This window comes from Rhinatrema bivittatum, chromosome 3, assembly GCF_901001135.1.
Source record: "Rhinatrema bivittatum chromosome 3, aRhiBiv1.1, whole genome shotgun sequence".
In the NCBI taxonomy this organism is placed as follows: domain Eukaryota; kingdom Metazoa; phylum Chordata; class Amphibia; order Gymnophiona; family Rhinatrematidae; genus Rhinatrema; species Rhinatrema bivittatum.
The window spans coordinates 310325663-310350999 of NC_042617.1; the positions used below are offsets into that span (position 1 = coordinate 310325663).

The following is a 25337-nucleotide window of genomic DNA, read 5'->3' on the forward strand; positions in this document are numbered from 1 at the left end:
CCACTCTGGCCATTAAGAGGGAGGAGAGCTCCATTTGTAGTACCTCCTGATGTGCTACCAGCCTCCAAAATGGGCACAGAGGACAATTTGGCAGGACACCCAATAGGTTTAATTGGAATCCCTGGTGGATGATGGACAAAACCCACTGATCCAAAGTTACACCGGGCCACCAGTTCACAAAGAACAGCAGCCTGCCCCGACCAGAGGGTCCATCATCCCGGGTATGGGCAAATGGCTTACGCTCCCTAAGGCCCAGTCAAAACCCCATCCCCTGATTGACTGAGGAGCTAGCTGGGGCTTGGGAGCTCTCTGCTGCCTGGAACAGCCATGGGAGCTCTGATGGTGTGTAGGAGGCAGAGGACAGTACTTCCTTTGGCAAAAAGACTTCCTGGGTGAGAGAATGGGTTTGGAGTGCTGGTGCAGAGTTGTTGGAGGGTTTCATGATGGTCCCAGAGTTGGACCACAGCATCCTTCACCCTATCTCCGAAGAGATTCTCTCTAGTGCACGGCACATCAGTGAGTCATTCCTGTAGCTCTGGTCCGAGATCTGAGGCCCGCAGCCATGCCAGCCTGTGGGCACCGATTCCCACTGCAGAGACCCTCGATGCCATTTTGAAAACATCATAGGTTGCACGGACCTTGTCGCCCTTGTCCAAACCATTGTGCACCAGCGACATGAGGGTGTCTTGCTGCTGTTGAGGAAACTGCTTAGCCACTTCCTGCACCTGTTTCCAGATGTTCTACGCATGAATACTGGCTCATGTAGAGCTGGTAGGCAGCAATGTGGGCAATAAGCATGGTTCCTTGGAACACCTTCCTCCCAAGAGCATCCAAGGCTCTGTGGTTCTTCCCCAGAGGTGCTGAGGAGTGGGTCTGAGAATGCTTGGCCCTCTTGAGGGTGAATATGACCACCTCTGATTGGTAGGGCAGCTGATACTTATCGAATCCAACAGCCTTTTGGATAAAGTAAACCCCGTCTGTTTTCTTATTCACGGGAGGCACTGTGAGGGGGTGTTCCCAAATCCTCAGGAGCAACTCCATAAGGATCTTGGTACCGGGATCACCACAATCTCCTTAGGAGGCTCCATGAACTGAAGAACCCCAAGCATTTTGTGCCTAGCATCTTCTTCAGTCAAAAGCTGAAATGGAATGGTCCCTGCCATCACCCTGACAAACCCAGCGAAGGTCAAGTCCTCAGGTGGGGACTTTTGTCGCTCCTCTGGAGGAAAAGGGTCTGACAGGAGACCATCTGATCATCCCCCCAGGGGTCATAGAGATCCTCATCCTCACTGTATACGACAGGGGATGGGGCCCTTGGTGCTCGGCCAATGTCCAGAGGTGCAGGCACCGATAGAACTGGATGGGGGACTACCAGCCTCAGTGTCTCTCCTGACCTCAGCGGAGCTTCCTCAGAGGAGGAACTGGTGACGACCACTATACAAGTAGGGGGAGGCCTCGGTGCTCCGCCGGACACCAATGCCGTCCCAGGAACTGATGTCAGCTGGGTTGGCAAGTTACTGATGAGCATATTGAGCTTCTTCAATAGTGGTACAAGCACAGGCAGCACCGGCTTCAGTGCCATCGGGGCTGCGGGACCAAAGGACTGCAGCGACCACTCCACCGCCAGCTGGACTCAATGCTCCAGCTCCTCCTCAAATGTTGCTGATGCCAACACCGACTGGGAGGAAGGAGGGGTTGGCCAGATCTTCCTCAGAACTGTGAGGGGGATCGGTGACTGGCACCAGGACCAATGGAGACTTTGGCTGACCCCAGGCATTGATGGAAGTTTGGCACTCCTCGCCACGGGATCGCTTCAGGGACATTGCAGCAAAAGCCAGTGTGTCCCTGTACCTGGCACCATGCATTGATGGTGACCGGTGCCAATGCTTCTTGGTCTTCCAACGATGCTCAGCCCACTCTTTCCCTGGTGCCGAGGTCAAGGACAATGAACCTGACGTCCTTGGCCCGAAGGAGATTGACAGCAGTCTGTCTCCAGCACTCCTATCCATTGGCAACCTCGATGGAATCGATGGTCCTGCCAATTTCGATGGCATGGTGTCCATCAGTGCAATTCTGAGGTTCTCTGAGGCTAATGCCGCTGATGCTGATGCCGATGGCTCAGACTTCTTCGACCTGAAAAGGTTGGCCATTTTGTTGAGTCGAAGCCAACATCCCTTCGGAGTCATTTGGGCGCACAAGCGGCAACCCCGGACATCATGCTATGCTCCCAGGCAGAGGACGCAAACCCCATGAGGATCAGTGATCGACATGGTCCTTGGGCACTAGGTCTATCAGTGGAAGCTAGACATGACCATGACGAGACAAAACAAACAAAAACAAATATGGAACGATGGTGGCGGGCAGTGATGGAAGACGGGCACTAAGGCACTACCACTATAGGGGGAACCGACTGCGAAATGAAACTTACCTGAATACCGAAAACCCTGACTGGGGACACTATGGGGAGGCACTGAGAGGGACCTGGTGAAAGACATTTGAAGACAGACAGTGAAAAACCGCAAAAAATACGTTTTGCAAAAGTTTTAGTGCTCAATACAACCGTGATGCTGACAGCTCTATGGAAAAAAAGAGACTGAAGAGGGACCCCGTGTGGACGCGTGATGCATGCTCAGTGTGCCTAGACAAAGTTTCTAGAACGTTTTCTGCGTCGGGCTCCATCTGATGATGTCACTCATGTGTGAGGAGAGGACTACCATCCTGCTTCTCCTCAGAGAAAATGAAAATCTAGTAGTTAAGGATGATTTGAAGAATCTAGTTATGCCTATTAGTGTGATATTTGGTGAGCAGGAGCAGGCAAATAGCATAAATGCAATAATGCATAGGCAGTGTTTATTTATTTATTTTATCTATTTATTTTCCACTTTTTGGCACTTCAAAGCAGATTACATTCAAGTACTGTAGTTATTTCTCTCTGTCTCCAGAGGGTTCACAATCTAAGTTTGTACCTGAGGCAATGGAGGGTAAAGTCACTTGCCCAAGGTCACAAGGAGCGGCAGCGGGATTTGAACCCCAGTAAGAAATCCTGCCAGAGTCAGGATAATTTCCCAGGAGCAGCAAGCAGCCTAGAGCATGACAGATGCTCTCAGCCTTTTACCTCATGGTCTAACCTCAACCCCAGCCCCAGCAGCTCCACCCAAGGATCCAGAGAGAGGGTCCTGCAAGATAAATATCAGAGGTGTTTGTTGGAGGCACTTTACAGTCATGGAGGATCAGTAATATGCAGAATGCATCCACTGCTGAAAGGCCTCCAACAGAGGGAAGATACTGGGTAATCGTTTGAACAGTGGTATGCTCTATCATTTGCAAAAGAAATAACACCTATTAGTGTTTGTTTCAGGGGAGACAAGTACTAGCCTGGGGAGCACTCAAAGCAGCAGGAAAGCCACAGCAACAGGAAAGGGCATCTCTCAAGTTGATCTCCCAGCCCTTTTCTCCAGCGAGGTGGCAGGCCAGCAGCCCCCATTAGCAGCAAGCCACAATGGTGAGGTGTTCCAGGCCACTTTCCCAGGGCAAGAGGCAGTCAAAACAGAAGGTTGTAACAAGTATCATTAGGGAAATGATTTTTTCTGAATGAATCAGCCTCTGCAGGTGGTTGAAGATGTGAAATTTTAGTAGCCGTTGCATGTCTTACCTCCAAATTACAAAGTTCCCTCCTGGACAGCGTTAGCTCAGTTAGCATGCATTTAGTTGGGCTGTTCCTATTCTATGGGGCAAGGTTCCCTTAGACGGTGTTTCCTGGCCCTCTCCTGGAGGCACACCTAGCTAGTCAACTTTTCAGGATCGCCACAATGAATAGGAATGAGATAGATTTGCATGCACTGGGTCTCCGATATATGCAAATCCATCTCCTGCATATTGATTATGGATATCCGGAAACTAGAATGGCTGGGTGTGCCTCCAGGGTGGCCTTTAAGACAGGGTGAGAAGGGAACTACATGAAATTTCATAAACTGGTTAAATCTTGGCGCTTTTCAGAAGCATTTGGAAACAGGCATACTTAGGTTGGGTGGGCGGTGTTATTGACTTGAGGAGTTGCTGTCCAATTGCTGTCATTTCACTGCTAGTGGGACCCCTCACTGATTCCTGAAGTATGCCAAGGAGTGAATTGGGGGAAGGGGGATTATGGGGATTATTTTTTTTTTTTAATTAGACATTTTTTATTATTTGGTGGATGGGGCTGAGTTGGGACAGTTTTTGTGGGCAACTACTTTTAGGCATAGGATGTTTTGAGCGGTATATGTGGAGTGGGTCTGATCTGAAATGGTTTTTGTGGGTGGTTTTGTGAGTGATATTATTGTGTATTTTTTTGGCTGTACACAACCTAGTGAATACCTGCTGTAGGTGGTATACTAAGTTTAATAAATAAATAAATAAATGTATCCTATTTTTACTCTAACACTGGGGTTTTCTATCCAAGTTTTATGAAACTTGCTGGCAGGCATGAGCAGCAGATGTAACAACAAGACACCAAGAGTAACATGATCTAACATAAAATAACAACTTGTAGAAAATTACATAGACAATGAGACTTAAAGAGTATTAAGATAACTCACTGACAAAGGTTATTTCAAAGGAACTAATTTATCATGAATTAGGATCTTAATAATCTAGTTAACATGTTTTGATGTTGTGCTGACCTATAATGTGAATGTTGCTTTTGTAACCATTATGATCTTCTTTTGGAATGATTGTATATAAAATGCCTAAAGAAATAAAATTATAAATAAATGAATACCCCCCTTGGCACCAAACCAGGAGCAAAGCCGCACTAACAGTGGCATGAACACCACGAAGGGAGCAAAAGAGGGTCAAAGGATACAAACACTATAAAAAAAAAGATGTATTGGAACTAAAAATGATACAGAGAAGGGGGACCAAAATGATAAAGGGAATGGAAGGGCTCCCCTATGAGTAAAGGCTAAAATGATGAGGGCTCTTCTCAGCTGAGAGAAGATATGATAGAGGTATATAAAATATGAGTGGAATGGAATAGGTAAACGCAAATCGGTCATTTATTCTTTCAAAAAAATAAAAAGACTAGGGGACACACCATGCAATTACTAAGTAGCATATTTAAAGCAAATCAAAGAATTTTCTTTTTCACTCAATACACAATTAAGCTCTGGAATTCATTGCCAGAGGATGTGGTAATGGCAGTTAATAGCTGGGTTTAAAAAAGATTTGGACAAGTTCCTGGAAGTAAAGTGCATAAACTATTATTAACCAGGCAAACTTGAGGAAAGCCACTGCTTATTGGGTGTAAGCAGCCTGGAATCTATCTATTATTTGGGATCCTGCCAGGTACTTGTGACCTGAATTGGCCACTGTTGGAAATAGGATACTGGGCTTGATGGATCTTTGATCTGATCCAGTTTGGCAGTTCTTATGTTGTTATATTCCGGGTGGTTTCTTCCAGCAACTTTAATAGAAATGAATGAAACAAATGAGCTTCTGATCCCAATAAAACTAAACCAATAAAACAGACAACTGAATGGAAAAAACAAACTCAGCTGAAAATTCGTTCCCTCTGCACTCCTAGTAATAACTGCTAGCAGAATGAGCACTGCTATGTTTGGGTTGGAATTATTTGCCAACCATTTATAAGACATTTTATTTAGATGTTCGATGTATTGTGGCTTGTTACTTTGGAAAAAAAGATTAAATTAAAAAAGCACCGTGGTTCAATTTGGACACAATATGCTATATAATTTCATTATGAAGTGCTTTTTAAATGAATTTTAATTTTTTTCAAAGTAAAAATCCACAATACATCGAATATCTAAAAAAAAAGATATCATAAATGGTTGCCAAGTACAATTCCGAAACAAACATAGCAGTGCTCATTCTGCTAGCAGAAAAGAGCAGACTAACGAATTCAAGAGAAAGGATATTTAAAAAAAAACCCAAGTCAGCGGTCACAGGGAGGGATACTATCTGCACTGTTCACTTCCAGCAAATCCAAAGGGACGTGGGGAAATGGTCTTGCAAAACCATTCCTGTATTTTAAAGTTTTGTTTGGCGACAAATTGGGAGCCATTTTTTCCCCCCCAGAAATGAAACGAGTGGGGAGTCCTTTTTATTTTTCTAATAGTAGTATAATAATAATAAATCGTAACACTATGGCCACTTTGAAAAACGATCTCGTTCAGACTCCACTGCTTGATCTTCCGTTTCCTTTCTGGCCTGCGTTTTTCTATGAAGTCCATAAGCATCGTGATGGCCCTTTGCAGAGTAGGAGAACCAGGAGTCTTCTGAAGAGAGCAGCACCATGCGGAGGAAGGCCTGCCGGCAGACTGCTCTTTAATGTCATCCCGAGATTGCATACAGATCCTGTCGCCAGCAAGGCAGGCAGCATTCACACTGCTTTGTTCAAAGCAAAGTATCATCCTCCAACGTAGCCCTCTTAAAAGTTGTCTTTTGTGTTTTTGGTTTTGTTTTTTTTAATTTACTGCGCAGGACGAGATATATAACGGGTCCCCTCACTTCTGAAGGCAGAAGGAATGAAATACACACCGCTAGCTCTTCACCTATCTCAATCCTCTGATAAAAGTCCTATTCTTCTTAATTCGATCTGTAAAGATTAGGCAGCAATAAAAAGCATTACGGGGCTGGCTGCCAGGAATTCTCTCAAGGCAGTGATGTATTGCGGTAATGACACTGATGGCAGTATTAGAATGTCGCGTTAAAATCCGCTCGGCTGGGCTAGAGTTAGACCTGGAAAGCTCCAAAACAGGCGCTTCTGATCCCCGCCATCAATCGTGCTGGTTAGCAGCGGCAGTACCGCCCACGCTTAACCGGGGGGGATACAGGAAGTTCACCCACAGAGGAAGACAACTTTGGGCCTGAGCTGCTAAGCTTCCTCTCACCACACGTAGACACAGAATGAGAAAAGCTTTAGTACATCAGAGGTCTGTGTTTGTGGGTGCGGAGCAGCTGCTGTGCTGTGGGTTCGGGCCGCGCTATCCGTTGTCACTTGGGTGCTTCTGTTCACTGCTCAGGCCTTTACACTGTGGGCATATTCTAGGTGCTGTGATCATTTTGCTGATCTCTGGTTCTGAGTCTGTACCTACCTACTACCTGTCAAAGTCCCCCTCCCCAGGCCCAGCGTTGAGAAATTCGTCTTCATCTAAGGAAGTGGTGAGATACAGGGCATGGGGGGGATAGGAATTCGGGGATTAGGGGAATTCGCTGCCTTGTGAAACGAGAAGGGGTCTATGCGGCTCTTCCAGTTTTTCCATGGACAATTGTGGAGCTTTTTGAGGGTCTAGATGGCATTTTAGCAGTTTAAATGTTGAGAGAGAGATAACGCTATTTCCTCTTAAACTTAAATCTTGGATAAATCGATGAGCAATCGTGGCTAGCACTCACGATTTCCAAAGATTTCGTCCAGAGAGAAAACCTCTGAGATCCGCTCTCTTAATGCACAGTTTCTGCTGTCCCACGAAAAATCGGTCTTTTCATTACTCTGACCTCCTGGAACCGGCCTGGCCAGTGTATACTGTGTATCCTATCAGAGAAGGAATTCATGTTCCGAGGAGCAATGTTCGGATTGCGGAATAAAGCGAGGCTGCCCGACTCCGAGGAGTGCGAGGCATTCTTAAGATCTCGATCGATTTGCTTTTGGAATCGCATATTGGGGTGGGGGGAGGGGGAGAGGCAAGACTAACAAGAAGGGCAATGAATACCCCCCCCCCCCCCCCCATCATAGAGAAGATCAAATCCAGGCTTGTGTTTTGCTTTACGTTCAGCTGCACACACCTGTACTTTTCAAATTCAAGTCAAAGTTGATGGAGGCACCCTAGTGAGTTTAAAAGAAGTAACTATCTATCTTCTAGAACGAAGTTGTAGGCAAAAATAGGGGACCTGCCTTCCCAGCCCAATTCTTGCTCGCACGGTTTTGAAATCGCGCGTCTTCTTTTCCCAGCGTTTCGTTTTCTGCAGCTTTTCCGCCAAGGGCCAGCTTTAAGAGTTGGGCAAAAGTTCCTCAGGCCCTCTTTGAGCAAGGTTGGGCTTCCATAATTGTTTTTACTTTCGTACACACACCCCCCCCCCCCTCCCCTCTCCCCTCCCGTTCTTGAGGTTGCAGGAATCTGAATCCAGGGACAAAAGATGGCCTATTCCAAAACTCTGCCTGCAAACTGACACGAGGGCTTCTTCTTGTTGTTGTTGTTGCCTTGTTTTGCCTGAAACTTAATTGTGTCCCTCCCTATGTCTGTTTGTCCAGCAGTCCTTCTACCTATCTTACATACAGAAATGGATCCCTACAATTGGAAGATAGATTTCAGTGGAACTTTGGGGGTGGAGGAGGAGTGACCCCGGGGGTCTGTTTTATGTCCCCGAAGAGATATTTACAGCTAAAGTTTCTTTCTCTCCTATCTGGCAGTCGTGGGTGTTATTTTGCCCATTATCGTGTGGGTTGGGGGTGGGGAGAGAGAGTGAGAAAGAGGTTGCCTGGAAGGTCTCCTGATTGTAATTCTCCAGCTCTGCAGAACTCCCTTTGACCTTTCTTCGCCTCCCCATGGTAAATTGAGTTTTGGTTTCATTCCTGAAATGGATATGTAATTGACTTATACAGCAGTGGTTTTAGTGGGATTGGGTTCATCAGAATATTGCAACGGGAGAGGTTTCCAGGCGCTTCAGAAGAATAAAATAATAATAATAATAATTAAAAAAACAAAAACCAGCAACTCCTCAGTTTCTCCATTTTCTGCTTCAATCGTGACCAAAGTGAGCTTAGTTAAAAAGAACATGCACTGAATTACATACAGTGATTTGTATGGTTAAAAAAAAAAACCGCAGATGATAGCATTTAAACCTTACAAAAAAAAAAAAAGTAGGAGAACTTCCTCCGCAAGAAATAAACTTTATTTAAGTTGAAAGGTTTGAGATGCAGTTCAGGCTATAAGAAATTACTTGGTTATCTGGTGTTGCTTATGGGTTATTTTAAAGGTCCCGTTTCTCAAAGGTTTTCTTCTGTTCTGTATCTATGAACAAATCTTTGAAAAATGTGACGATAAAATGCATTTTCTTGTTCTATAAACCGTTAAGGGGACTGAGATGATTGTTTGCAATACATAGGATTGTTTGTAATTTTTGTTTTAAAGGACATCAATTGAATTTCTTTTGTTTAAACTGCACTCCTACTTTTTAATTGAGTAAAAAATAAAAATAAAGGCCTGTCTCTCTGTCTCTCATGCACACATTTATTTCAATCTTTTACTTTAAGTCATGTTTAGCTATTGTTAAGGCTGCATTCTCCCGAAGAAGCAGGATGCTTTTTAAAATTACCTATCATTTGAAAAGGGGGAATGAATTGACTAAAAAGTCTGCTAATGTTTTCAGTGAATAAAATTGTTGTGTAATGAAATATCAGATTAAACCCATGTGAATTGATGCTGCTCTGGTTTTAGTTTGCACAGATTTAATTTTCTTAAAGTTTAATTTTCTAAATCAGAATGGAGATAAATTGAAGAATTAAATATGTGGCATTTGTTTGCAGTAGGTAGGTTTAGTCAGTTGCTGGATCATTTATAGCGCATTGCTTTTTGATTTAGAAAGAAAGCTGCATATATGTATATTTTTAAGCTGAATATTACTTTATTATAGCCGGTCTGCTTAAAAGCGCAGTTTTTACAGCTATAATCACTTTTGTTTTGGGGGTTTTTTTTTCTTCCACAAAACTTTTGATGGCCACAACTGCTCCTGGATCCAGATAAAGTTATGAGGCACTGCATTCTTCTGGCTCCGAAATACATAATTCGAATCAAAATGATCTGAAGCTTCACTCCAGAGATCTGCTGGGATGTACTGTTTCATGCCGCGCGAACTCCACACCTCTTCCCCTAAATGCCCACTTACATTTTAAAATTGTTTTTTTTTTTTTAGTGTGTAAATGAAACCAACGTTTCCTGCCGCAGCTAACTCGCAATTAGGAGTATGAATTCACAAGTTGTGTGGATCGATTATATTTCTCGCCCCTTCCCCCTTCCCACCAAAGGGGAAACAAATGTGATCGAAAATATCCACGGTTAATAAAAAAAAAAAAAAGCTGGATGCGTCTAACCTGAAATCCGGGGGAATGTTGCAGTTTTGTAGGGAAACTGAGGCCAGAAGCAGGAAAGTTCCGTGGCTGCATACTAACTGGGAGATGAAAGCAATCGGAGAGAGCGTGGAAGCGCGCCCTGTCTAGATGATTAATGGGGGTGAAAGCGGGGTGAGGCCCGACCCCTAACAAACCTCAGGCTGGCCCAAGTGATTCCAAAGAACAACAGAAATGTGGCCAACTGGAAACCCCCACCACCACCCCGCATTCGATCTCTTCAAATCTATCCCCCTCCCACACACACACACACAAAATATTGTTCATTCACGGTTTTAAAATTCTTTATTAGAATATGAAACAGGAAATTCAAATAGACCTCAAAAAAAGGCAGCAAGTTTAAAAAAATGCATAGTATCTGAAAACTAAACACTGGAAAAATAGGCTTTCTCCCCACCCCTCCGGAAGTTCAAAATATACATTACAAACAAAAAACAAGAAAGCGGGATACAACACGGAAAATAAACTTGCCCAAATGCTCATATTTATAATCATTTTTCTACGGGAGAGGAGGACCAGAGAAATTCAAAAGGCTACAAATCCCCCCCCCCCCCCCCGTCCCCTATATTTTACATAAGTACAGTTTGAATTGGAAAATAACTCTGTCTAGGACAAGATAATAAGAACATCATCTATCTTGGCTGACAAAGTCACCCGCAGCAGGTTCAATAAAGTCCCCCTTATTAACTACTGGAAACGCGTCGAGTCCTGGCTGGAGACTTCCAGGAAGGCTGGTGCCTGAGACGCGCCACTTCTCGGGGGCTCGCCAAGCCGTGGATATGTACAATGGGCCCTGATAAATACTTAGAGGCATTTGAACCTCTCTTCCCCCCAAAAAAAAACACAAGGCCTAGTAGCAGAGTGCAGTCGTTGTCCAGAAATGGCTGCCGGTGGCCGCGAACGTCTCTACAGATGCGTGAGGACCGGAGGCTCCTGGGCCGTTGTGGCCCGAGGCACAGGATGGGCGCTCAGGTCCGTGTAGGTTGGATGGGGCTCGCAGGGCCCGGGATGGTGCTTGCTCGGTATCTGAGCCGCCAAGCTGTAGTCCAGGCTGGCGGAGGGAGGAGGAGGGAAGCCGAAGACCGAGCCAGCCCCGGGCCCGTTTTCCACCGGGTAGCTCCCTGCAATGACCCCCGGGCTCTCTAGCAAGCCCGGGGCCTGGTAAGTGCCCTCTCCGTGGAGCGGGACCTGCTCGCCCTCGGAGGCGGCGCCGTACGACCTCCTTTGCAGCGTGGGGCTCTCAAAGAGAGGGCTGGAGTAAGCCGCCAAGCCGTACGCGCTGCCCTGGGCCTGGCCGTAGGGGATGGCCATGGGCACCTCGTAGGCAGCCTCGCTGGGCAAGGGCGCCTGCTCGGAGTAGGAAGAGATGCTGGGCGGACTTCTGCTGGGTGAAGCAGCCTTGCCCTTATTGTCCTTCTTGTACTTCATTCTCCTGTTCTGAAACCAGATCTTGATTTGCCTCTCCGAGAGGTTGAGCAGGTGAGCCATTTCCACCCGCCTCGGGCGACAAAGGTATCTGTTGAAATGGAACTCCTTCTCCAGCTCCACCAGCTGGGCGTTGGTGTAGGCGGTGCGCGCTCTCTTGTAGGATAAATTGGGTGAGCTGGTTCCCATGCAGCTATCACCTACATAAAAAAAAAAAAAAGCAGAGAAGGTGCCAGAGGCTTTATTACATGGCAGGCTTTCTTCTAGACGCCTAAATTATATCCAGTAGTCTAGACGTCTTCCAGCACGTCTAAGGACACCACAGTAGTCCCCAAAACAATGCATGAATTAACTTGAATGTCCAGTCCTTGACTGGCATGATCGGTCATAATTATTTTTGTACAAATATGCAGTGTCCAAAGAACTTTTGCAACCACTGTGGTCAGCCGATATCTAACAATCTTTGTAAGTGTCCTAGGATCTCGGATTTCCTCTTAAAGCCACAGAACAGGAACAAGTTTTGGGGACTACTATAGTATAGTATATATATATATATATAGGTATATATGTATTAACTTGAATGTCCAGTCCTTGACTGCCATGATCGGTCATAATTATTTTTATTCAAGTATGCAGTATCCAAAGATATTTTAAATACATAAATACTCAATTAATTTATCTCTGTCTTGCACAATGCATATTATAAAACGAAATGAAGAAGCTAGAAAAGAACACTAGAAAATCTCAGTAAATCAGGGGATTCTGAGAATTAGAAACTTAACGATAAGACCTAAGTACATTACATTTAAGAATATATGTTTTGCTTATTTATTAATTAATGAAAATTCTTACCTGCTGCTTTAATCAGAAAGTAATGTGTAAATCATTTTTAACTCAGTTTAGAACTAATATTAACTTTCAGTCTTTGGCTTAACCCTTGCCAGCCAATGCAGGAAGTAAAAGTGCTTAAAGTTAACTGCGAGGAGGAAAGCATTAAAAACAAACAAACAAACAAACAAACAAACAAACAAAAAAACAACAACAACCCAGAAGTATACCTGAAAGAGGAGGAAGGCAGTTCCTTTGCTTGAAGCTCTGCCGACTCTCTTTCATCCAGGGGAAAATCTGTTTTGGTGAATTGCTGGTCTTACTCAGTTTACTAGCACCATTGATGGCGGGAGGCTTGGTCAAGGCTCCAGAACCTGCTCGGGAGGGACCTCTTTGGGTGGAAGTGGAACTTGACATTGCCGACGCTTCTGCTGGGAAGTCTAGCACATCTGGGACCTGGCAGCCATGAATCCTGGCAGGGCTCGGCTCTACCTGGTCAGCTTTATGGCTTATGGAACAAGTGGAGATTTCGGACACTAGGCAGCAGGAGGAAGACTGGAATTCGCTTGTAGCTGGAAAGAGCTGCTGCTGACCAAGATAGCCCATGCTGCCAGACTCCTGGAAGGGACAGTCTCCAAGAGAGCCCTGGTTCTGGTAAAAGAGAGCCTTTTGCATTTCCTAGGTCTTCTCCAGGGAGGACTGACACCTTTAGCCAGCAATAAAGGAGCCCCCCACCCCCCAAGGGTCACGTGGCAGTCAGGTCTCCAGAAGGGCCACTCCTGAAAAGGTTCCTGGGTCAGGCGTCCCAGCAAGCAGTGAGCAAAGAAGGGAGAAACATGCCCCCCCCCCCCCCCCCCCCCACCACCACCCACGGCACTTAACAAAGCCTCTCACCAGCCATCCCCAGCTAAGGTGCGTACAAAGGTCCCAGACAGAAAAACAAAGTGAAGAATAAAAAAAAAAAAAAAGGGAAATTGCAATTTAATTTGGGGAAACGCTTCAGGAACCACCTTCTGACGCCCTGTGACGTCGCCACCTGCAAAGCTACTTTTGGTCACCTTCTCCAGTAAATGCAGCTGGAAGTGTAGCACAGAACAGGAGGTGCAGAGCAAGGGCTTGCTGGGCATGTGTGGAGTAGGTATTTAAACTCTTTCTGCTTCTCTAGACCACCGCTTTGCAGTTTCTGCGGGAAAGAGGTTTTTTAGCAAGGCAGAGGGGAGAGAGGAAGAAGAAGAGAAAAACAAAAGTTTTGCAGGATTAACCTGTGTGTTTTGTAACCGCCTCAGGCTTTTTTTTTTTTTTTTTGTATCTGTCAAACGCTGTTCCTTGGCATAGCACAGTAGGTATACATTGCTTAATTTTCGAACATTTTCTTAAATAACTTTATTGGGTGAAAACGTTGCATGCAGTGGCTAAACATGAATTCTTATCTCAAAAAGTTGATTTCAAAAATCATATGCTACACTCGGTGGCTGTTAAATGCCCTTCCGTGCAATGGTAGTGTTTGTTTGTTTTTCTAAGAATTTGTGGTTAAAAGTCTCTATTGTATATTTAAACTGTGTATTCAGAGTGATAATAAAGTTGGAGATTCTCACTAGGGCAGTCTGCCTTTTGGAGCTGAGCTTGTATTTGGAATGAAACGATTTTCCTGGAATTCTCGGGAAGAGACAAAGAAAGACTATTGGAAAATCATTATCATACAAAGACAATGGCATGGAAACAAAGCAACCCATTCTAATGTGCAAGATATATCGAATTTAAGCAAAAGTTAGCCTTGCCTGGTTGTACTGCATACCATAGGGGTTGAGAAAGAGAGGGTGGCATTCATTTTATCTAGTTTGTTTGCAGAGAAAATATTGTGGCGAACCTTTTATATATATATATATATATATATGTGTGTATATATATGGTAGAAAGAAGAACTCCTTGCAAGGGAAGACGGCCATAAACACAGTACCAAGCCCATCCTAAACCCCCCCACATAATTTATATCATGGGAAATCAGTAAATCCTTTTAAAGACAGCATTACTTCCCGGGAGGACTAGTAGGGATTTAAGTTTTTTATTTTTTTTTTTAATGTGACAGAAAAAAAAAAAAAAAGGAACGTGCTCTAGAATCGCTCAAGACAGTTGTTAGTAATTGGGCATAAGCAGACAGGGGTTGGAAGTTTTGGCTTCATCCACCCTCAAAACCACTTATGTTCCTGGTTAAACTGGCATCTCTGGACCTGCATTCAAAATAAAGCAGGCATCATACAGTGGCCAGCATTTCTCTGTTTCATTTTTTTTTTTTATTGCTTTGATTGAAACGACCAAACAGAGACTAAAATGCCTGTCAAGGGAAAGGAATGAAGTTTGGATAAAACCGAATTGGGCTGCGGAATACGCCTGCTTTTCTTCTCCAGTTACACTTCTTGCCACTGAAACCGATTCGGTTTTCTACTTTTAACCAAATGCCTGCTCCTGATCGGACCACTTCAGTGCTAGGAAGGGTGCTCCATTACCTGTCACCATGGATGAGGCTGGGGAAAAGGTTCTGAACTCCTCCTGCGTGTCAGCCTTTGCTTTTCTTTGATAAGCCAGGACTTTACACAGGCAGGGAACAAGCTCTTGAACAAAGCTCCAGAGATCCTTCAAGAGAACTTGACGCTATGCTAGTTTGATAAGCCAACATGGAGATTTTAACTTGATATTACAGGCAAGTTAAAAGAAACTCATTCATATAATTTAGTTACTGGTTATACTTTTCCCCTTAAAGATATACTCTTAAACATCACTTTTTTTTTTTTTTTTTTTTTAATAAACTAGGGAAAACAATGATGGTGGAAAGATACTCTAATTGCTCATTGGAAACAGAACAAGAATTATTATATAACGCTCAGTGAAACACATACAATATGAGTCCGTGTGTGTGTGTGTACACGTGTGTATATGTGTGTATTTGTGTACATGTATATGTGTGTGTGTGTGTGTGTGTGTGTTTGTAAATGTGTGTGTGTACGCATGCGTGTGTGTGGGTGTATGTATTTGTGTGTGGGTGTATGGGTGAATTTGAGTGTTTTCTCAAGTTATTGACGACAGCACAATTAATTGACTGAAAATATACATTTTAAACTTGAATTTTAACCCCTCTTCTCATAAAAATATTGGTTACTGGCAATCTAGTTTGAAATCTTTTAAAGAATAATCGATATATTTTCATCAGATTTTTAGGGAATACACTTAATTTGTTAAAAACTCACTTCTATATTCTTTATCTTTGCTTAATATTATGTAAAATTAACATACATTAAATCAAATATAATGCAGTTAAACAGCCTGATTCTATTGCCTTAAATAAAGCTTGGAATTATCATTTTCATAGTTGGCTCTCTCTTTCTCTACCTATAAGCATTGGCCCTATTTCAGGCAACTAAATGCTTTTCCTGTTTGTGCATTCCATTCATATTTTTCTATCTAAACTTTCTCTTACGATTTCTAACAGTTTTACAGTGGACTTGGTCTCAGGAATTTATCAGCTGAGCAGCTGAAATACTAATAACAAAACGCGAATCAATCCCTGCCCCCGCCCCTCACTGCTAGAGGACATGATTTAATATCCTACAATGAGGGGAAGGTGCTAGTCTTTTATCCTCTTGCTGTGCCCTGTGTTTATTGAGAGAAATCTCACATGTTAAATATCATTAAAAACGAAATTACATATGGCAACCTTCTTAACGCCAGGAGTACTAAAACCAAAGCTGGATATATATCTATATATAATGTATGTATATATCAGCTAACAGTACATGGGTTGTATCACCCCAGGATATATATATATATACATGTGCTAAATATATTTACCACATCTACAGTATATATTATTATATATGTTCATATGCTGTAAAGTGATACGTATTGATATACTGCTTGAGAGACAGAGAGAGAAAGAATGTGCTTAATATGCATATGTATATGTCACCTAACAAATATGCAGAGAGAGAGAGAGGGATAGTAGAACTTAGGGATCTAGAAAAGAACAATCCTGGAGCATTCCTAAATATATGTCAGCTTTTGCTAGGAAGTCTATTGAGATAATTAAAATATATTCTGCCAGTGAGTATTTAAAAAATACATATCTTTACTGTTATTTTTTTTTAATTTTTTAATAAAGTTTCCGGTTTCAGCCTGCAAACTCCTCCTCAGATGCCTCTCTTTTCCAATAAATAAGAAAACCCACCCAGCAGGAAGAAATACTATTTAGCAGGGCGATCACTGAAGTTCAGCTACAGGAGGAAACTACAAGAAATCGAAATACTGTTTATGTGTTTTCCATCTCTGGTCTTTTTTTTCCCTGTTGATTGGATAAATGCCTCCTAAATTAGTTGTTACATCACTAAGCTTTAAATAAATAAATAGACTATCCCGGGGAGAAAGAGAACCATAGAAGTTTAGATATATTTTGCATACTTATGAGGACACAAATCTTTAGTTGGAAACAAATTCAAAACTGATTTTCGAGATGTAATTATTTAGTTTTCCCCATTCGATATTGTATTATGCGGAGGGAGAAAGAGCAAAAATAGAAATGTATAATTATAATTCAGGCCACATTATGAAGGCGATCCCTGACTGGTTGGCCGAGCAGCTGCATTTAAAGCGCGGAGCATTTGTTCACAAAACGCCCAGGTTCTGCCTAAGCAATGTAGAAAAAAAAGCAGAGACGAAATACATTTCATTCGACTGTTAGTGGGGATATTCTTCAACACCCACAAGGAAACAAACAAAAAATAATATCACCTTTAAAGAGTAAACATTCGCTATATAATTATCGCAATCTTTTTGTTTTCTAATCCAAATGAATTAGTTATATTGTAAAAAAAAAAAAAAACCCAAAACCCCACAAAACAAAAAAAACAAACAAAAACCAAAACATGCACATTACCTATGAGCACAGATTCAAGCTGCGGCCGCAAAAATACATATAAACTAGGCACATTTCGCTCTACAGAAACTAAGCAGTTTGTGAAAAAAATTCTAATAGTCACTCTTGTCAAGCAAGACCATCTTTTAGCCTTCAGATGCAGCAAATCCATGTGAACTCCGTTTGAACCGAACATCAGGTCATAAATCATCGCTACAAAAGCCTGCTGTTTGCTACTAGTGCCAGCGCCTTACCTTTTAACGCTTTCACGGACGAGGAAGGAGCAGCCAAACAGCAAAAGTTCACACAGTCTATGCCGCAGCTCTCCCCCCCCCCCCCAAAAAAAAAAAAAAAGAGAAGGGGGGGGGGGAGAGAAGAGAAGAGGGGGTCGCCACAAGGCAAACTTGGAAGACCTCTCCCCCGCTCGCAAGGGAGGTGGTGAGGGAGGGTGGGGGGAGGGAAAGGAGGAGTGGTGGTGGGGGGGGGGGGGTGTGTGTGGGGGGGGGATACGGTGGGTGCTGGGATCCAGTATTTCCACTGGAGATTATGATGGTTTAGTGGCCGTTTAAGGGATATGTCAGCGGCAATCCCGGAACGAAGCCCAGCGTCAGAGCAAAAGCCAAGATGGAAGCGGGCGGAGGAGACGCGCATTTGCATTGATTAGTGGAGAGAAGTGGGCATCGTAATGGAGCTCAGAGAGGAGGAAAGGAAAAAAAAAAAAAAAAGGTGGGGGAGCTGTTTCGTTTTTTTAAATCGTTACACGCATGGCAACAAATATATATCTCTCTATCCTAAAGAAAATCGCCTTCTTCCTCTTTATTGCCTTTTATAAAGTGGGATTCAGGTTTACACGTTTGTGGGTCAAAAAGCAGGAGGCTGCCGGGTGCGATACAATGAAGACGTTTGTAGAAGTGATTAAAAAAACCCCCCTTTCTCATTGCTAGCAATCCCCCCCCTAGCTCGACTATTTAGCCCTGAGATTTGACTTTTGCGCATTTTGTTGTTTTCTTGCTCTTCAAATGCACAATTAAAGGGGGTTTTTTTCTGCTTTATCTTGGCCTCTGAATAAATATAAATAAACTTATATGCAAATATAATGCCAGTTTAAAAATGAGGGCTGGAAGGCACGGAAAAAAAAAAAGTTTAGGCGGAAGAAAAACATCTATGCTTGGGTAATTTAAACTGACAAAACAAATATGATGAATACATTTTATGTTAATTCACAACGCCTTTTTTTTTCTCCCTCTAGAATTTAAGTATAAGTTAATGTACCCCAGAAACTCGGAGCCGTCCATCGCCTTGTTAATGGGTTTAGGTATTAGCTAGTTCTAACCATGCATACAAATGTACTTGTCTCTGTAGGCTGCAGTAAGATTTATGATTCTTTTACCTTGTGTAGCTGTAAACAAGCGGGTGGAGGGGTGGGAGAAGAACAACTCAGGACTTTTCGCTGCTCTCTCTCTTTCTAAAAGCTGTAGTAGTAGTAGTAGGAGGCAGATTCTACCAGCCTTGCAACTTTTCCCCTAAAGTGCCTGGTTTTTGTTTTCGTTTGGGTTTTTGTTTTGGTTTTTTTTGGGAGTGGGTGGGGGGATGGGGGGGGACCATTCTGCTTTGCCCACGCCTCAATCGTAACGTTAAAAAAAAAAAAAAAAAAAGAAATGTGCCGTACCCGGAAAAAAAACCCCCCAAACAACCCACCCCAATATTTAAAGGAGAGAGGCGAGTGATGTTTTGATTTCTACTCCTACAGCAAGGAGGGGAGAAGGAGTTCGACCCCCCCAGGAAAACCCCTTCTCTTTCCATTTCGTTCAGAGAAGACTTCTACCAGCCCGAGACGAAAACAGTCACAAAGGAGCCCTAAAAAGCAAAGCCAAGAAGAGGAGAAGCGAGGATTTCCCTGTAACATTGTATTTCTTCCGCATTGTCTCAGACAGTAAAATGTACGTCTGAGGCTTGCCAGAAACAAAAACCCCATGATCTGTAGGCTGTAAGGACCTGCTTAGGCAGAGCTGGGGGAACGAACGTATTTTTTTCTTTTTTCTTTTCTTTTTTTTCTAGCCCTGGCTTCCCTTTAAAAGAAAGAGGTAACAATTTTAACAACTTTCATGTGGAAACCGAATAAGGGGTTTCTTTTGCTTTCTGTCGTGGTGAGCAGGATGAGGGCTGTGAGGGTGCATTGTCTGTAAAATCTTTGCTCCGGCTTGCGCGCTGTGATGGATTTTGCTGCACCGTTCTTGTTTGTTTTTAAGCAGGAAATAGTTTAGGAGGACAAATAACATGGAAAAAAAAATATATGATGGGGGGGGGGGGGAAAATGTTGATTTGCTTTACACTAACACAGGTGTCCGACTGAGAACTGAATTCCTTTTCCTAGAGGGTGAGGCTACAGTGAAGGAATCGTATTGCTGGGTTCCCGGGACCAAGAGAAAAAAAAATGTTCTCAGTTTTCTATACAAACTTCTCGACATATCCCGTTCTGTATTTATATACCGCACCCCCCCCCCTCCCCGATAAAAAAAAAATATATATATATATATCTGTCGTACACTAAGCAGGGGGAGTTGATTTAAATCTAAAGTCTATTAAATGTTCTGTCTTTCATAATCACAGGCCTTGGATTCAAGAGCTTCCATTGATTTCCAGTAAAGGTCGTATTTCGTTATATAATCATTTTCCAGTGCCCGGTTCAAGCATGAAGACATTTGACCTCTTCTCTTTCTGTCTAAGGTACACACCTTCCTGCAATCCACCTGCCAGACGTTTTAATCTGATGGCAAAGGGCTGAAAGTGCGAACCTGAAATCTTCACAGCCTTTTAGGAAACCTTAATTTATGAGGTTACGACTAGTGAAAACATATTTTATAAAGCTATGATTTTTTTTTTTTAACAGAGACTTTCCAGGATACAGACGCGAGAAACCAATATATTTACAATGGATGTGTAGATATATTGAAACCCGTGTTCACTTTGTTTGCCCAATTTTTCACATTCACATCTTACAGTCTGATAAATCTGATAAATATATATTTTAAAATAGAAAACTCAGTATATAAAGTGATTTCATTTAGCTCTTTATATTTTGTATTTTGATATTAAGGTCTACTTACGCCCAATTTTTAAAAATGAAACCAGAACAACTTATTTGGAGAAACAAAAAGAAAAGTGAGAGGAGAGAGTTTGTTGGTTTGTTTTTTTTACTTTTCTTTTTTGTTAAATTTCTTTTCAACCAACGCAAAACAAGAACTGTAAAACAACTCCCCACCACCACCACCACCAAGAGAATAAAAAGTTCAATTTTTCTGTGCGAGATTTATGCTTGTTCCTTGCTTTAAAAATAAACCCCGGACCTTGAGAGCTGAGAATCATAAAATATTTAAAGTCACACGTCAACCTTTCTATTTATTGCTGGTATATAATTCAAAATTATCGTGTATTAATAAGCCAATAATGATCATCTCTATCGGAAAAGTGTGCTAGTGGTGCCGGTTTTATGGCTGCCCTCATCCTTCCAAATGACCTTTAGTTCAGCAAAGTAATAACTCATCAGGATGCGAGTCCGGCTTTCGAGGGTTTGAATCACAGGGCTTCACAGTGTTTTCCACGCTTGGGACATATGCCGGAGTATTAGCTCTTCTGTCGGAAGCTTGCACAAAGTTCCGGAGTTTTATGGGTGAAATTCGTTCTGGTGATAGCCACGCTCATGCTCGCTCCTCTCCCAGCTTTCCTCTGCGCTGTGGAGCGAGCAGGAGAGAAAGCTCCGGACTCACGATGCCAAATGGGTTTCCTTCTCTACAGGGCATATTGCTCCACAGGTTCGGATGAGAGACTGAGCCTGATCGTTTACATTTCTTTCCAATATGCCCTACCTGCCCTGTCCCTGCAGAAACAGACACATAGTCCCATTCACTGTGAGCAAATGAATGGGGGGTGGGAAGCCCAACAAAGCAGTTTGGGGTCTTGAATTTCTTTTGTCTGCATGTGTGTGTGTGTGTGTGTGTGTGTGTGTGTGTGTGCTTCTGAAGAAAATTCGTATTTGTCTGCACGGAATTTAAAAAAGCAAACCATTTTTTTTAGAATAAGCTTCTATTTTCAGCACTTTCATTTTTTCACTTCGATTTGTCCACTTTTGAAATCTTAAAAAAACCCAAAAACCTCAAGCACGTCAAAAGAGCTTCATTCAACATGCTTTATGTAACAGAAATGTGATTTCTGGCTGACCTCAATAAAAGAAAAAAAATACAGGGCCTAGGTTATGTCTGTGTGTCTGGAAAGTTAAAACACACAGCACACACACACACACACAGCACACACACACACACACACACACACACACACACACATACACACACACTCTCTCTCTCTCTCTCTCTCCTCACACACACACACACACACACTCTCTCTCTCTCTCACACACACACTCACACACACACCACACACACATCTCTAAAGAATTTGGAGCCGTGCTTGCTTCCTTTGCTAAAAAGCACAGCTCCAGAATGCCTAACAGTCCAAGTGTGTTTGCTAGTGCAGTTTTCCACGCAGTAAAATCTGGGAGTTGGAGGGGAGTATTCGCTGTGATCCAACCTATTTGCGGCTGACCGTGTTGCTTTGTAGACCCCGAGCCACTGAAATCTTCGGTTTAAAGTGAAATCTCCTTTCCGGTCTGATGCTCGGGCACTGGGAAAAGGAACTGGTACCCGGGGATTTCAGAGGTCAGCTCGCTGTGTGACACCGTTTTAAGACTTTAACAGGTAAAAGAAACAGCAAGCTGGAGCAGCCAGGAGGATTGCCTTGAGCTCCGTTTCTGGACTCAATGCGAGACCTCCTTTCCCTGCTGTAAAATGTGCAAAGGTTTGCGGGGCGGGCGTGGCCGGCAAGCAGGAACCCAAAGGTTGAACGGGGGGGACAGAAAAAGGGTACAAGTCCCCGGTTTGGGGGTTTCCATAGGGAGGGGAAAGGGAGAGACTGCAAAGAATAGGCTTTCCCGCCCCCAGTCTCTCCCTCTTAACCAAAAACATGGGGCACCTTTCTCGCTGGCTGTAATTTCTCACTCTTCTCCCCATGCTAAAGCCGGGTACCATGTGCACGCATTCTGCTGGTAAGGGGAAGTGTCTGGATCTATCTACATTTATTTACTTATATTTATATACACATGTGTCTGCTTTTGCAGGCATGCAAGTATATCTGTATCTATAGTTCTCTGTCTATGTATCTACATGTATTCGTGCACATACCACATAGACATATGTACATATTCATACTTGTTATAAGCTTATACTGACATATAAGGGAATAAATGAACCTATACACAAATATATGCAACATACACCCACATAGGCACCTATGCTTATTGCTATGTCTGCATGTTCACACACAATACATACACACGCCATATACACAGATCTTCACACATGCATTGCCTAAAGATTTTTCAATTGTCTGGGTGCATAAGCTGATGGAGATTTCCTGTAAGAGCAGCGCACAGCAGTGTTCTCCCATTCTGGACCTATGGAACACCCTTCCTAAATCGGACCCTGACTCCTGCAGAGTGAACAAAGAAGACAAAGCAGAGGATGTGCAGTTCACTCCAGAGCTGACACCATCCGGGCATGAAGGGGCACCATTAAATGACAAACTCATCCTGAGATCCACCCTACTCTATTTTCTTTGCTCCTTAATTGAATGTCGGATACAAGTGGATTTGAACCAATTAAGCAGTACACTTCTGAGCTGGAAGTCAGAGGGTAGTCACACATAGGCATTGCCGCAAGCTCTCATAGTTACGCAGGGAACTTTGTAAACAGGGAATGTTATCACCAGTGGGATACTGAAGAGAAGGCTTTACCCTATTGTCTGGACAGCAGCAAAAGACACTGGTGGAGAGCCAAAAACCAGTGAAGGTGATGCACATTGATGGATCAGAGTTTACAGCAGCTGAGAAATTAAGAAACTGATTAAAACCTATATAGTCGTAAATAGCTTTCAAAGCAAAGACGGACAAATCCTGGTGGTATATTTTATATACAAAATAGTTGTGAAGGACATGGGATGAGGGGGCAGGTTGATGGTTACTACTGTGAATACAGAGGACATGGAGTAAGGAATAAAAGGAGCAGGGTGGTCACAAGAGGCGGACATGAAAGGCGACTACCCTGAACAGGAAGCTAGGGGGTGTCACTAGTAGGGGGTGTCATGCTGCCCTTTTGAATCAGTTTGCAAGTCTGTGAAGATAGGAACCTGAAAGGGAGGAGGGGCAAGGGTGCCAAAAGCAATCCTTGCCCGGGGTGCCTTGTTGTCCTGTGACTTCCCTACATAAAGGAAGATAGGTTGATGATTATTACTATTGGGTTTATGGGTGAGAAATGATAGGAGAGGGCAGGTTAATGATTATTACTGGGAATCTAGAGGACATGCGGTGAGGCGTGATAGGAGGGGGCAGGTTGATGGGTATTACTGGGGTGTAGAAGATGGTGTAAGGAATGATAGGCGAGGGCATGTTGATCAGTACTACTGGAGATATAAGGACATAGAGTGAAGATTTATAGGAAGGGTAGGTTAATGACTGTTACCAGGGGTGTGGAGGATATTGAGTAAGGAGTGATAGGAGGAGGCAGGATTATGGATATTACTTCAGGTGTAGGGGACATGGGGTGAGGGACGGCCCTCCAGAGATACAAACAGGCCTGGTTTTCAGGATATCCACAATGAATATGCATGAAATAGTTTGGCATACATTGCCATCATTGTATGCCAAGCTATCTCATGCAAATATATCTCATGCATATTCATTATGGATATTCTGACAACCAGGCCTGTTTGTGGTTCTTGAGGACCAGACTTAGCTACTTCTGAATTATAGGATGGGGCAATTTGATAGTAATTATTGGGAGTGTAGAGGACATGGGGTGAGGAATGATAGGAGGAGGCGGGTTGATAGTTATTACTGGAGATATAGGGAACAAGAGAGGATGAATGATAGGAGGGAGCAAGCTGATGATGGAAGGGAGGGGTGGGGGGTGGGAAAAGGGGAATTGGATTCAGAGACAGCCAATGCTGGGCCCAAACGTTTATGGTCCGGGGTACAGAAACACAGACATTAGGGATGAAGTGCAGGACTGCTTCTTGGGCCAAGTCCAAAAGGAAAGCACATTCAAGCAGCATTGGCTGAATAATGAAGAAGGCTGCTCACCCCATAAAATGTTGCTAGCAGTAATTTTGTTATGAGTTTCGATTGTAAGTAGTACTACCCTTAACATACGGCGTGGGGGGTAACCTGCACGGAGCGGCAGTTGCTACCATAAGAAACTTGCTGAGCAGACTGGATGGACAAGTTGGTCTTTTTCTGCCGTCATGACTATGTTGCTATGTGTGACCTTCTCATTATTTCAATGCAGCACTGTCTTTTGCTTTCTATATATTTATCTTTTCAGGAAATCTTTTTCATGGACATTCTCAAAGCTTAAATATATGGAACCTTAACATTTCATGAAAGATGTGGAACTGTTTTTTTTTGACCGGTCAATTTCCTCTTGCTCTTTTGGGTTTCCAGCTCAATCAAAACGTACTCAGGTAGACTTCCAGATCAATCATTAAATTAGCAGCCTCTGACATTAGCCTTCATTTGCAGCTGTCTTGGGGTTCTTTCCCCTTTTTTACATTGCCTCCCTTTGCAGTGGCAGGGCCTTGCAATCATTGTCCCTAAATCCAGCCACTAAGTCTTTGTGACTCCTTCCATCCCGAGGTTTCACAGAATTCTTAGCCACGGCTGATCCAGGAAGCGGAAGACTTGACCTGAACGGGGAATAAAAGCCAGGTTTTCCTCCTCATGGCGGTATGCAGATGTGCCACGGAGCTGCGGGCTGGCCTGATCTAGATTGGCAAATCTAGCTGGGAAAAAATGAGATACCAAATCCACCCAAAAGCAGCAGAATATCACTGATGCATCTAACCTTGACACCTCTCCCTACCATAAACCCTGATATTCTTTTCTCCCATTGCCAATGTACAAACAACGATATCCCTTCTCGTCCCCCATTCACAGAAACCCTGACATCCCCTTCT

The 25337-nt window shown here is 43.4% G+C and overlaps 2 protein-coding genes and 1 long non-coding RNA gene across 5 annotated transcripts in view; 1 reads left to right on the forward strand and 2 right to left on the reverse strand.

Moving 5' to 3' along the window:
* Window positions 1-25337, reverse strand: part of HOXC4 (homeobox C4) — a 198416-nt gene that overhangs the window by 57076 nt on the left and 116003 nt on the right. The window lies entirely within an intron of this gene.
* LOC115087689 (homeobox protein Hox-D3-like) lies at window positions 10387-17991 on the reverse strand. 2 transcript variants are annotated; one of them, XM_029595184.1, is made up of 2 exons: window positions 17531-17991; window positions 10387-11745 (listed from the first exon to the last, which is right to left on the reverse strand). In XM_029595184.1, exons 1-2 carry the CDS (start codon window positions 17931-17933, stop codon window positions 11027-11029), a joined length of 1122 nt encoding a protein of 373 aa, XP_029451044.1. In that variant the 5' UTR covers window positions 17934-17991; the 3' UTR covers window positions 10387-11026. The 2 variants fall into 2 exon arrangements, with proteins under 2 accessions (XP_029451044.1, XP_029451043.1); XM_029595183.1 differs by lacking the exon at window positions 17531-17991 and adding an exon at window positions 12604-13199.
* LOC115087696 lies at window positions 18761-20583 on the forward strand. The gene is made up of 2 exons (XR_003855579.1): window positions 18761-19360; window positions 19887-20583. It is a non-coding gene; the product is annotated as an uncharacterized LOC115087696 (long non-coding RNA).